The sequence below is a fragment of the Eumetopias jubatus genome, unplaced genomic scaffold (assembly GCF_037043125.1).
Source record: "Eumetopias jubatus isolate StellerSeaLion01/CBP00866 unplaced genomic scaffold, mEumJub1_p1.0 scaffold_8, whole genome shotgun sequence".
In the NCBI taxonomy this organism is placed as follows: domain Eukaryota; kingdom Metazoa; phylum Chordata; class Mammalia; order Carnivora; family Otariidae; genus Eumetopias; species Eumetopias jubatus.
In genome coordinates, this window is record NW_028274814.1 from 2,611,235 (window position 1) to 2,625,924 (window position 14,690).

Here is a 14,690-nt window from a genome sequence, read left to right on the forward strand (position 1 = left end):
AGAAAAGACTGTATCTCTTTACACTGCTACCCAGTAGAAGTTATCTTGCTGCAACCGAGAGCTAATTTTTCTCTAATAGGTGAAAAGGCTTTCCTATTTTTCCAGAGGTGGAGCTGAGGGGGCTGAGCACAACTACTCCTACCTGGGACTGAATAAGTTAGATTGAAGAATATTTTTGCACCTTAAAGTGAAAATTGTAGTTCTTTTATTTTAGTTTCTTCTTCTAATTAAGTTTAATTTGAAGAAGGTTTTTATGTAAGGAGACTTACAGGGCCTGGGACCAGCCTAGGTTGCAGACCACCCAGGCCCTCTCTTCTACCCCCTCGCTCTGCCTCCACTGTGCCGCCATAGTACCCCCGTGGTGTGTTTCTCCTTCTTAAACTCCTTTTCTTGCAACAACAACAAAAAAATTATCAAAAGATTTAAAACAAAACTGTGCTCCCCAGTCAGGTTTTTTTTTTTTTAAAGAAATTAAAAGGCATTGTATCTTCTGTTAAATATTTATGTAGTAGGCTACTGATGTCTTCATTTAAATCTGTCTTTTGAGATGTAAATTAGACATGGTTAAGAAGGTAGGGGAGGTGTAGACTCCCATGAAAATGTTCAATTGTGAGGTTCTTTCTGAACAGGCACCTTACTGTTTTTTTTTTTTTCTCTAGAAAGCCTGCATTGCTTTTTTTAAATGGAATTTTTATTTGATTTTCTAATATTCTAAAATAGCCTTTTAGAGTATTTAGGGATTTCTCATGAATAGCTTTGTAAGGATTTTATCATCTAGAAAATTTCAGTTATCTAGTTCAATTAAATGTATCTGTTAAGCAAATGTGAGGATATGTTGTTTGTCTTACAAAGTAAATTGTACAGCAAGCAGATCTCATATAGAGATTTGGATCACAAGTCTCTTCAGTGTATGTGCTCATTTAAAATTTTCAGACGTACTTGTTCTTAAAGGCATTGGGTATTGCTTTAGTTTGTTTTTGTTTTTACCTCCCCAAAGTATTTTGGAATTGAGGCATAGTATTCTTTCAGAAAATGTTCTTTTATTTTTTTACATCAGAGACCTTGAATATTTAATTTACTTTCCTGTGAAGCTGTCAGTTGTAATCTGCAATTTAAAAAAAAAACTAATAAAACAAATCCTCATTTCACAATTTAAACCTTATTGAGTCTAATTCACTAGCGCCACAAGTTTATTATTCTCCTACAGTTTGACGTGCCTCCAGTTGTAATTGTGTTGACCCTTCAATGCATTAAATCTCCCCAGTGCTTATCAAACTGGGAGAGATAAGTCTACAATTTGGAACTTCATTAAATATCTCATTTATATTAAACAGATGATAGCTTCTAACAGAAATAATAATTTGTTCCGATGAAGGAACCGCAACCGTTGTGGTTTCCTCTGTTTGGGATGTGTGGTCCTCTCTCCCACTTGGTGGTGCTGTGCTGCACCCACCTCCCCACCTCCCCCACCAAGCCCTCTTTGTCTCTGGCTACAAGCCAGGACCAGAGCGTCATAAGATATTAGTCCATGGAGTTAACCTCAGAGCCCACATTTGGAGGATTGCTGTTAAGTGTGCTTTGTTCCCTCCTTGAAGCAGATTTGTTTCAAGGCCTTGGGAACATAGGTTCCTTATTCATATTACTTTTGTGCAGAATCTGACTTATGAGGCACAGCTGTTTGAAAGAATGCCACATACTGTTTTAATTCATGGTGATGGAAATTGACCTATATTCTTTGCTTATTTATTAGATCATATTTGTTTGTGACATACACATCTTTGCTTCATTATACTATTTGGTCCCTAGTTCTGTATTGTTTATATACCATTAAAGTGGTTTTTTTCAGGTACTCTCTATCTTATATTTAAGATTATAGTAAGAGAATAGAATGACTTCTTAACTAATTTCTAGCAGAAGAAATGTAGGCTTAGTGAATTGCTCGAGACACCTGAGCTCACAAGTGATCTTTAGGTCTTGTAGAGTAGGTAGTAATTCTATCAGCACACATGGAGATAAGTGTTAATTGTTAGGTGTATTTACCTATTATAGATATAAAAAGTATAGCTTAGTTCCAGCTTCAATTCTGATAAAGCACGCTTTGTGCAGAGCAACATCTCATGAAGAATTCTGAATTAAAGCATAACTTAAATTGACTTCAACAGATACTAACAGTCAAATTGAAAAAATAAGCAGCAAAATAAGTTTAAAAAAAAAAGCTTTTAATGTACATATTTTTCCTCCAATGGTTGCAATCTGACAGAACTTCATGGGAGGCACAGTGTAAAGTGGCAGAGAAAGTTGGTCATTAGGCAGAGCTGTCATCACAAATTATTTTGGTACAGGGTGAAAAGTTCTAGTTCATTTGGTACCCAGTTGGATGCAGGCCTTGGGCAAGTTGTTATAATTCCCCCATGCTGCTAATGGGCCTCCAGTACTGATTTTCCCTTGCCCCCTTTTCTCTGTAGCTGAAGTCACCTGGGAGCCCCTCTGGACCTGAGCTGCCCATTGAAACGGTATTGGATGATCGAGAAAGAAGAATCTCCCATTCCCTGTACAGTGGGATTGAGGGGCTTGATGAATCACCCACGAGAAATGCTGCCCTCAGCAGGATAATGGGTGAGTCAGGTAAAACTCTGTTTATCACATCTTATTTTTATGCTTTCCCGGTTCACTGGGAGGTTATTAATGTAATATTAATGTAAGGGAGGCCCGTGTTTTCAAGAGGAAAAAGAGTAAGTTCATTATTATCATCCAGGAAGTGTTAATAGTGAAGAGATTGAATCAATACATTGATTTTGTTAAGTGAATTTTAGATCCTGTAACATGTTGGGGGGGCAGAAAAGGAAGGGGTCACATGGAAATATGTTCAGCGATCAAGATGTGTTTAGTTCGTTTGAGAGTAGAAGTGAAGCCATGTTTTAGGAAAGTCAGAATTTAGTGGTTTATGATGAGGATTCAAAGTCACGTATCTTTCACGGCAGCACCTTTTTTACAGGGAGAGGAACAGATGCAGCTGTACATGTTCGTACGTAGATGAAATATTCACATTTATTTGGCTTGTACTTAATAGGATGTTACTGTTTTTAAGTTGCATCTCTACTTTGTCAAAGCCCTGATTTTAAAGTCCGGAAGCTAGTGTTTTGCATCCTTTGTTTGGATTCGGCACCATACTGTCTGCTCGGCCCCCAGTGGGTACTGAGGTTATTAGCACTTGCTCAGCAGAAGTGCAGCTCTTTCCTAACAGATCCAGTTAATAAAGACTTGCTTTGCCACAGGAGTGATTGGATTTACTGAGTTGCTCATCTTGGGATTAACTTGTGAGAGTTTTCAAATTTAAAATATAAGCAGCTGTTTCGATTAAAATAGCACCTGACATAAAACACTTTTATTGCTGGTGTGTTTCACAAGGCTCGAAAATAAAACCCTAAATTTAATGCCATTTTGAAACATTTAATGAAGATTTAATACAATTCAAGTTTCCATTATGAAGCTTCATTGGAACAAGGATTTATTTCATTCGCCAGTGGACATTTATGGAAAGCCTACTATTGACAAGACGTTTGTGTACACACTTTTGCTGTAGATACAAAAATGAGTGAGACACAATCTCTACCTACAAAGAACTCTCTCCTGGGCATGACAGGAAAAACACATAAACATGACTAGTAGAATTTTCTGGTCTTCCTTTGGTCCTTCTAGCTTTCTAGTTTGGAGAAGTTGCTAAATTCTCAATTCCTTATTTTGTTGCACATAGGACTTAGACCTGCCAGCCCTCTGGTTTTACTTTGTCAATAGTTTTCTTTTTTGCCTGCTTGGCATAAATGGAAGTAGGGGAAGGATGCTAAAACCACTGTGTACCTGTCGGATGCCACACAGTGCACAGAGATCACCACACTAATCTTTGCTTCTTAATGATCATTCTCTTCACTGCCGTTGCATTTTCCATACTTTCTTGGTTTTGGTGTAAAACTTTATCTTTGTTATACTTTTTTCATTAATGAAAATTCATACCCCTTGAGAGAGAAAGAGCGTGCATGTGTCCCTGGATCTGTGTGCATACAAAGTGATATGCTGTAATTTCCCCTTTATTATAGGAACATAGGACTTGCCATACTGAATCAGACCATTGGTCCACCAGTTCCTGTAACCTGCGTCCTGCCTCCAATCCCTGATGCTTCAGAGGAAGGCTGAAAAACTAAAACTAAAAAACCAAAAAACCCCAAAATTCACCTAGTGACCTTTTGAAGTGCTGTATATAATGGGTTGAGGACTCCTTCATTTTCTTCATAGTCTGTTACCCTGATTTTGTTAGCTGTGGCTTCGTTAGTCCACTTCCGTTTGCATTACTGTTGTTTTCCTTTCCCTTCTCTAGAGATGTAATGGACTTTTAAGGCTCCAGATGCTTTCCCCGGGGCAGCAGCTTCCCTCCCAGCTGTGTGCTTTGTGATGTACTGTGCGTGCCCTTTTGGGTTGGGGGTGAAAGACTCTTTACCCTTTGTTGGTAGGCCAAGTTAATGTTGAACGATTTGGGTATTTTCTTAACATAGTTTTTTACATATTCTACTGGAAACTAGGGATCTTTTATAGTTTTACCCTGAGAAATGCATATGCTTAACCTGATCTGTCTTGAGTTTTACAAATTTGAGAACTCAGTCTTCATCAGTCCGTATTCCATTATTGGTGGCCCTCAGAAACAAATGGTTTGCTAGGTCAGTTCCCACTTAAAGTTAGAAGTCCTGCAAAGGATGTTAGCTTAAAACAAAATACAGGGTACCAAATATAAGATAGTAGAGCACTGAATTACTGTTAACCTAAATCAGTAGCACTAGTATTTATTGATTTGCACAGTATCTAGGTACGTGGAAATCTCTCAGGTAGATCTTGTTTGGTTGCTGATTGTCTTCTATATATTTAGAATAACTCTTATGTAGACACTAGTGGAGGTGATGGTATTTACTTTATGATCTGCTCTGATTCAGATAGAGCTTTGTATTGAAATTACAGCTGATTACTTTAAGAAATGACTAATTGTATGCAAACAGGATGAATTTTCGCCTAGAAAAACCCTCATGTGAGACTCTAGACCAAAAGGAGCTTTGGGGCTTTCTAACTCATTTCTATGGGAACATATCTCAGGAGAGAAGCTTCTAAAAAAAAAAATAAATCAAAAAAGGAAAAGATGTAAGACTTGGCAGGATGTCAGGGGTCATTAGCCGCACTCTCCCACTTAACAGATAAAGGAACATTGTCACAAGATCCCTTGGTGATTTTTTGTTTTATGTTGTTTTTGGATATTTCTTGTTTCTAAAAGTAGCCCCTCTCTAGGGCATACTGAGACCACACAATAAGGATTAGTCACGTCCATTCTTTATTAACATCAGTTTATCTGAATCTTTAAGCAAAAGGCGTTAGACAGTCACCAGAATCTGTTCCTTTTTGGCGGTCACTGTGTTCTAAAAATCAAAAAAGCTCATCTCTGAAAACAGTCTTAGAAATCATCTACTCCAGCTGAATTATCTTCTGTTCAGAGGAATTAGGAACCAGAGAAATTCCAGTGACGAGTCGGAAGCCACAAGATTTCTGTGTTCCTGGACCAGTTAGGATGTGTATTTTCCCGAGTCATGAGTCCCACATTAATTCAACCTGGATCGGTCTCCCTAGTTTTTGGTCAGGTCATCCAGAGTTGGGACCAAGACAAGATTTCTCCAGATGTCTTCTGTATGGGCCTACCTGCCACTAATCATGAATTTTAATCCTGGGTATTCATCAAAAAGAAATCTCTAGAGAGCCTACCTAGGATTTCTTCATGTTAAAAGACTTAAAAAAAAAAATCCTAAATTGCTGGACTGTCTTAACTATAATAATCATAAAACAATAATAGGCATGGTTAATTTAACCAACACGTTCACTAAAATACATCAGAAGTTGACATTTGGGAACATGGAACCTTAATTTTTTTCCAAATTTTAATCTGAAGAAATTTTCTGTTTAAAGCAAGACCAAAATCTGGTGTATTCGTTTTAGAGATTAACCTCAGTAGTTCTTATATTCATACATTTGTGGTGAGTTTAAAAAATAATTATGCTCAGCATATTTTTATCTTGTTAGAAATTCAACATTGAGAAATGGAACATTAATGTTTTTATTGTGAGTCAAATCACTGGAAAAGTTTTCATCTGTTTCTAGTGTCATGAATGGTATTGCCTTCTATGTAAATGTACCAATGAATAAATGTTTAGTAAACAATCATTTCGTATCTCATTGTTTCACTCCTCTGTAAGATATTGACTGGCTTAAATTTCAGTTTGTAGTTTGTCGGTTAACTAGGTTGAGGAAGGAGAAATATATTTATCCATCAAAAAACAGATCAAACGCTTCTCAGGTCACCCTTGGAAGGTTTCACGTTTATGATGTGCCCAGGTATCATTAAGAGGTATTGTCTAGGTGGAGTTTGGTAGAACATGGAGTGAGATAATTTAGTTGTCCATTGCTCCCAATATGTTCCTGCATCCAGATTCGAAAACTGTAATTCTTGGTGAGCATGTCAAGAAGTTGGGAAGCTGAAGAAAAATGTGAATTCTCACATCTTTTGAAATATTAGCCCCTAGAATCATTTGTGAGAGGAAAAAGCTAAATTGTTTTCTTATTATTAGGAAAATTTCTTACCATTTATGTATAAAATTTTGGATCACTTAAGGTACAATATTTCTGCTCAACACAGCATATTATAAAAAAAGGATTGTCATATGAAGAACCATTCAGTGTTCCATATTGCTTATTAGGCTGTCTCTCAGAATATATTGTATAAACGCAAGAGTTTTAGTTTTTGTGTTGAAAAGCGAGTACACTATAATTATATTGTAATTTTTCCTTCCAGTAAATTTTGCCTTTGTGAGGACTTGGCATTTAATGCTATGACACGTGCCTTGTCAGTGGTGAGCTGTCAGGGATAACTCTGGTTTTGTCATTCTGTACACTTTTTGGGCAAAAAAGTATGTCTTGAGAAGGAAATATTTCTTTTGGTGATAGTGCTAGGATGTCCAACCTTATTTATGAATGGTAATTTTTTAGACAGATTTCTGTCTTTATTAAAACTCAAGTAGTAGTAAATAAATAATTTGAATTCAGGAGAGGGAAACAAGTTAAATTTGATGTGCTTTATAATCATGAGCATTTATAAAAAGTTGCTAGTTTTCACAGTTTGTCAAAATGAATGCATTTCAAATCAAAATAGAGTGTTTTTCTTGATAAAATGCTGTGTTAATGTTTCAGTGAACATACAGTATTTCTATAATAAAGTAGTTGGTGCTAAATAATCAACGCATTTGAAACGTCTAGCATGCCGCCTTTTGTGGGTTGTCCTGAAAAGATACGTATCAACAACTTAATTTTTGTCCCTTTGTTGAGTGTCTAGAATAATATGTATTTTAAAAATCCTTCAAGCCTATATATGCCATCCCATAATTGCCAAAACCGTGTTAAAACAAAAAGTCATCATTTGCACATTCTTATGAATGTTTATTTTAAAAATTAGATCTTAAGCCTGATGTTAAAATGTTAAAATCTCTCCACATGTTGCTGTGGTGCTATTTTAAAAAGTGGTTTATAATAAAGGAAAAGAGCACCCTGTGTAAAGTGTAAAATGGTGCTAGTATGGGGAAAGGACAGCGATCCGTTTTATTTGGGTTGGAGCCAGTAGAGCTGGCTTACCAGATTTGAATATTGGACTTAAAATGAGACTTTTCCCATCCCGCTGTAAGGTGATGGGGAAATTGTCAATTCTTGCTCTGTTGGGAGAGCCAGGCCAGTGGGCCTCCATCATATCCTGATGTGTGTTTTTGTGAGTATGGACTCTCTTGATGTATCCACTTGGACCAAAGCCTTGTCCAGTGAGGTCTTAACTCAGAAGTGTGGCACAAGATTTGAGGAGGAAGCCAGAAGAAGTATGGATGTTTTCGGGAGGAAGATGGCATCATTTGGACCCCAGCTTTATCTTTAAGAGTTCAGGGCTTGAATCGTAATTTTGTCCCAAGAAATATAAACGTCTGTCATGCTGATCCATGCACCTGAGCAGATTTCCCCAAAAGCAACTCATCAGTATAGACAGTTGTGAGTCTTTCCTTACCAAGAACATTATATCCGAATTGAATAAATAAAAATGTACAGACCCCACTGTCTTAGCCTGAAAATCTTTGGGCAGTTAGATCCTATCTTTTTAAGATCACTCTGCCATCTCCCCATGAGGCCTCGATTCTGCATGTACTCATCTTTGAAGTGTCACCTGAATGTACCGGGAGCGTTTCTCCATCATGAATTTAATGATGTTGTTGCCATTGTGTAAAACCAATGTCATCATTTCTCCTAGCAGAAAAGATCATATTCATCATTCAAAGCCCAACTGTGAGGTTAACTTTGGTGAGGATCCCCGGTGTACTCTGCCTCCAGCCACCCAGGTGAAGGCCACAGTCTTTTTAGCACGTCCTTCACGCCACCAGTCAGTTATCAGTGTTTGTATGTCTGTTTCTCTAGGGTGTGAGCTGTTTGGGGGCAGAGATTTAAGTCTTTCTTACATCCTTGCTATGCGGTATGTGCCCAGCGAATGAGTAGGTGAATGATTGATCTAACTCTGCAGGGCTTCCCTATAAATTTCCTGGTAAAATTTTCCAAAGGACTTTCACAACTTAGAATCTGTGTAGCATTTTCACATTAGAAGACGTTCTGGAGATCATCTGTGGCTTTATGAAACCTGAATCCAGTGAAATTGAACACTGTGCCAAGAGCTACAGAGCCGCCAAGTCAGAGAAGGGAACAGACTCTAGGCCTCCACTGGCCATTTATTTGTGAAAAAATAAATTTCCTTCATTCTATTTTGTTCCACCAGGTTGAGCAGATGTTTGGAAATTTAGACTTTTTCTAATGTTGTAATGTGTTGCCATTCGTACGCATAGCCCTTAGATCGATATCTAGAATTTCTCTTCCTTTTTTTTCCATTGGCCAGGTAAATACCAGCTGTCCCCCACGGTGAACATGCCCCAAGATGACACTGTCATTATAGAAGATGACAGGCTGCCGGTGCTCCCTCCACATCTGTCTGACCAGTCATCTTCCAGCTCCCACGATGATGTGGGCTTTGTGACAACGGATGCTGGCACGTGGGCAAAGTCTGCAATCAGTGATTCAGCAGACTGGTAAGATCGCACTCCAGCCTTGGGAACCATTACTTAATTGCAATCACCTTCATTTTATGCTGAAATGGTCTGTCATTAAGCACAGTTAATCAGTTTTGTTTTATGGCCGTGTTCTGTTTTCATGGTCTTAATACTCTTAATTATCACTCTTTTAATAAAAGATTCCCCTCCACCCCATAAACTTGCCCCATTGTTTTAGCATGTCCAGGGCTGTACTTATTAACTCAGCCAAGTCTACAACAGAACTACCACTCACCAAAAAAGACCTACTCATTTGTGAAGTTCCGCTGTTGGTTATTTTAGATCTGTTTTAATTTGATGAATTGTTTTTTTTGTTGTTGTTGTTGAATCAGTTCTAAGCAAATCTCTGAGGTGACTGAAAGTTTGTGACAATTAGATGACTTTGGTCAAATTAATAGGTGCTATGCTCTGGGAGTGGGAGGAGGCTTTTGTAAAGGTTTGCTTGTTTTTTTTTTTAGAGTGCTGTAACCCTGCCATTTTAAGTGCTTCCCGCTTGCTTCTAACATTGTGACTTTTGAGGCAGCCTAATGCTGTTTCTTTCTCCAGTATCTTCCAAAACAGAAGAAAGCATTTGATATTATTGAGCCAATGCATGGTCCATGAGTGTGGATGTGTGCCTTAATTTGCATGCCTCGTAATTATGCACATCCATAAGCCAAAAGGCAAGTCCCTCCCAGGGATGACCTTGTGAGGTTGTAGTGATAATTAACATAAGCCACGTGAAGCATTATACCAGAATTTTCTTATTGCCCTTTCTCTGGGGGTGTTCCGTGAATACATCAACAAAATGGTATTTAAATGTTACAGCATTGTTCCTTCACCACCTACCTGTTTCTCTTTTCTACTCTTACCCAGACTTGTGTCAAAAATTGGTATTAGATCGGAGGAGTCTGGAGGCCCGACATTGATTTGTGTTAACATTTTAGTGGTGATCTTAGCAAAGTCGCCCTCTCCCCAACCCTCCTACTCCGCTCCTTACAAAACACACAAACATCCAGCACGTGTAACTGGGAATTCTCCAGATCTCTTGGAATAGTCTCACCTGTTAATTTGGATCCTTGAAAAGTCTGTCTCTGTCTTGTCTTTCTTTTTTTAAAAAATTCTCTTACTGAAACCACAGGGTTTAAAAAAGAGCTACACTCCAGCCTGCATGATTAATAGCATATCTGTGAATGAGGTTTTTGGCTCAACATAGAAGGGGAAACTATAATATAAAGTAAAATCCTATTTGAAATCTGCAGATCCTGCTGCATTCACTGCTGCAGTTTGTGTCTCTGAGAGTGAAAGCAACAACAGGGAAAGTAAGGATTAGATATTGGCAGTATTCAACTTGGGGACAAAAGCCTTTGAATCTCCACCGTGATGAGGATTGTGAAGGTGGCCATGGGAATAGATCTGTTTGGGGACTTCTGAAGCACTGTATTGGTGAAAATAAATAAGTAGCTAGCAGGAATAGATTGTGGCATTAATTTCCCTAAGGGCATTGATAAAATGGGGAGGACTTGCGTGATTTTGCCATGGGGAATGTGGAGCAAGGAAAAGAATATGAATGAAGGGTTATCCAAATAAGAAAGGCAGCTGTTGGGAATCACAGCAGGAAATGTGAGCTTTTCCAGCCTGACAGTATCTCCCTAATCTTTGATGAAAATGTTATGAAAACAAAAGGGCAATAAGACAGGATTAATAACTGGAATTTTAATAACATTGGGGGTCAGGGTATGGTTACATCCTTTAAAGAATCAGCTGTCAGTTTTGCACTCGAACTTGCTAAGTATTCTAGTGTCCTGTTTACTGTGTCTGAAATTAGTTTAATGGGCATATTGATAGGGAAGAATTAATTATGTCATGGTTTAAGAATATTTAGTTACTTTAAGACTTATTAGCTCACAAACTCATTTGACATTTTAAATTGTGCATGTTCACAGTTCACTGCACAATTGTGGAAGGTAAATATGTCAAATGGCTGAACTTTTGTTAACGAATAGAATGTACTTTTTTCAATCCGTTAATTGATTTAGGGAACATTAGCGATGTTTTTAAGGAGAAACAAGGTAAAACAGCAGATTCTAATCTTAGTAGCAACATAATTCCAAAGATATGTGTAAAAGATATGCCAATATGTGGTTTTCGAATAACACTGGCACCAACGATTTATATTTCTTTGGAAAGGCTCTTATCAATAATTTCTATTAAAAATGTATTTCATGAGCAGAATGATTGAAGAGGTCAGGTTTTATTATTATTCTTATTGAAAATATATAATTTAGAGTTTGCTGTTGCAAAATTGGGTCATAGTTCTTATCAAATGGGTTTTTAGTTTTCATTTCTAGGTCTGTCTTTTCCAATTGGTATATGTGGAAATTACAAGCATATATAGTAAGGATAGTAGAATCTGAATACTACTACATAAAGATGATATGCAAGCATATATAAATTTAAGAAATATTGGGGGGGGAATTGGAGGAGGAGGCGAACCATGAGAGACTATGGACTCAGAAACAAACTGAGCGTTCTGGAGCGGAGGGGAGTGGGGAGATGGGTTAGCCTGGTGATGGGTATTAAAGAGGGCATGTACTGAATGGAACACTAGGTGTTATATGCAAACAATGAATCATGGAACACTTCATCAAAACCTAATGATGTAATGTATGGTGACTAACATAACATAACAAAATTTTTAAAAAAAGCAAAAAAAATTGAGAAATATGTATAAGCAGTATGTAATTATGTATATAATATAGGCTATAGTTATAAATACATGCATACATATATACATATATACACAGTATGCAAGCATAGTAGTATGTGAAGGGGCCCCGAGGGTTTCAAAAATGTATTCAAAGTTTTACAGAAAAAAAAATGGTGTATTAAAAATGAAAAGATTTAATATAGAATGCAGAGAAAAGAACATTTATTAGGACATAACATAGAGTTTTACCAAATAAAGTTCTTCTTGCTCTGGGCTGAATTCCCAGTGCCCGTGGGATACAGCTTCTCTTTTCTCAGTACTGGGACCAGGACAGGAGGAGGCAAGCTGATGCCCAGGATACAAAATATAAGGAAGGAGTCACTCTCAGGTGTGCACCCTGAACTTGCATGACCGTGAGAGTGAGTGCTTCCTTAAATTTGGAGTCATGGGCACCTACCTAGTCTCATCCTAGGGGCCCTGCTCTGTACTTGGTGGAAAAGATTGGGAAGGATTGTGCACTTCCCCTGTGTGGTTTTTAAGGACCCTATTTCTGTTATCATAATTTGTATTATGTTGATTATTTGAGATAGACAGTCTTTGTGGGGTGATAATAACTTTGTATGGTGGTTTACAGTTACAAAGCGCTTTCACATTATGTCCTTGAACTCTCTTACTGGCCTTGTCAGACAGGTGAGGCCGCTATTCTGTTTATAGAGCATATTAATACACGTGCGCCTGACACATTTCAGGTGACTTAACCTGAGGGCGAAGCATTTCCCTTGATGTCTTTCTTTTTACAATTTTTGCTTTAGCTCTTCTCCAAAGCCAGCTATCATTTCATGCACAGTAAACTGCAGCTACATTTTTGATGGATATCCAAACGAGATCACTCTCCTTTACCAGTATGGATGGTAATTATCTACGGCCATAAAGGGTAGAGAAGTTTGCTTCCACCGGAAGCATAAGGAAGGCTATCATAAACTCAGCTGACGTGGTGGAAGCAGTCCCTCACTTCCTAGTATGTTTAGTTCGCTGTGGAGGCATTTTCTCCTACCTGGCCAGATAGGGAAGGTGGCTAGGTACTGATACAGGAGAGCAATATATTTACTCAGTGTGCCCAGAGCACAGAACAACCATTCTTACTGTATGAACTGTGCTCAGAACACTTAGTAGTACTTTTCAAAGTGTTCACAGATTTTTACAAATAGGAGTGGTTCTGTGTCATCCCTTGCCACGTCCACTTGGAAAACTCTTCCAGCTGTATCCTGTTACCAATGATTTGCCATGGGCTTCATCATCTCTGCTTGAACTACTGTGTTGGTGTCACTGAAATCAAATGTTATCCGGGCTTAGTCATGCTATTCCTCCCTCCCCCTGATACCGATCATTCCCCCATCTCTGCATCCACAGCATTGGCTTGGTGGTTCTGGTGTAGTATTTTTTCTTAGGAGTTTGCAGAGAACAGAGATCTTTTTGTTTTTATTTTTTTAACTTTGGTCCCCAGCACGACACATTAATCAGAATAGGTACTAATGAAGATGTGTTGAGTTGGTTTCTTCTCAGTTGAATAAATATTGATGAGAAACTATATTCTCATGAAACTGAATGCCACAACGGTGTTTTTTCTTCTTTTCTGAAACACAGGATAAAGGATATATAAGAAGACCAGACATGTTCTTTTTTCAAACTTCTATTTGATTGCAATTCATATAGTCACTTGTTTGCTGCCAATATTTGTATTCATATATGAAAGTTTTCCTCAAATATTCAATCCTCCTAATGTCTAAAAGACATCAGCCTTATTTTTTTAAAAAGATTTTATTTTATTTATTTTAGATAGAGCCCATGTGAGTGGGGGGTAGGGGTGAGGGGCCAGAGTAAGAAGGACAAGCAGATTCCCTGCTGAGCACAGAGCCCCATGCAGGGCTTGATCTCATGACCGTGAGATCATGACCTGAGCCGAAACCAAGAGTCGGATGCCTAACTGCCTGAGCCACCCCACCAACCCCATCAGCTTTATTTTCTATAATCACTTAGAAATAATGATGTATAGGAGAACAGTGAGAAAACAGAAGGAAATAGAGGAGGAGAGAACTCGCATGGAGAAAGAATTACTCTAAATGTAAATCAATTTTGTATTTTCCCATCACTTCTTATTCAGCCACAGATTTTTTTAATGGACTGTATTTGTGTTTCAGCATTTCTGAGGAATACACATATGCATACCTTCATACACACAGGCATATAGGATCTTTCCTAAAGTTGGATGTCCTCTATTTATAGTAAATATTTTTATGTTTTTCTTTCTCTTCACAACAGCTCTTTGAGTCCAGATGTTGATCCAGTTCTTGCTTTTCAACGAGAAGGATTTGGACGCCAGAGTATGTCAGAAAAACGCACAAAGCAATTTTCAGATGCCAGTCAATTGGATTTCGTTAAAACGCGAAAATCAAAAAGCATGGATTTAGGTAGTGAGTACAATCTCCATGAATCTTTATCTAAATAAGGTTTAGATGCTTTCAGATTAAAATTGATAGTCCCAAACACATGTCTGTTTACTTTAAGCAATAGAGAAAATAAATGTGAAATGTGACAATTTGGCAAAAATTAGTTTTTCTTTGAGTTTGAGATAACCATATTTCTCATAAGTGGCATGTTTACATAATATGCAGTATGTTAATATATATGTTTCCTGATGATAAAAGAAACAAACACATGCATATCATGCTATATTCCTGCATCTTTATTTGAAAAGATGAAATGTTTTAAATTTTGGCTGTTTAAAACCAATT

At 37.7% G+C, this 14,690-nt stretch overlaps 1 protein-coding gene across 11 annotated transcripts in view; it reads left to right on the forward strand.

Moving 5' to 3' along the window:
• PARD3 (par-3 family cell polarity regulator) overlaps nucleotides 1-14,690 on the forward strand; it is a 644,160-nt gene that overhangs the window by 415,330 nt on the left and 214,140 nt on the right. For 5 of the 11 annotated variants that reach the window (XM_028120918.2, XM_028120919.2, XM_028120920.2 and 2 more), the window contains 3 exons: nucleotides 2,466-2,616; nucleotides 8,999-9,188; nucleotides 14,218-14,279. In XM_028120918.2, coding sequence (XP_027976719.1) covers nucleotides 2,466-2,616; nucleotides 8,999-9,188; nucleotides 14,218-14,279 — 403 coding nt within the window. Of the gene's footprint in view, nucleotides 1-2,465; nucleotides 2,626-8,998; nucleotides 9,189-14,217; nucleotides 14,370-14,690 lie in introns of all 11 variants that reach the window. The other 6 variants (XM_028120915.2, XM_028120916.2, XM_028120921.2 and 3 more) reach the window with 2 other exon arrangements.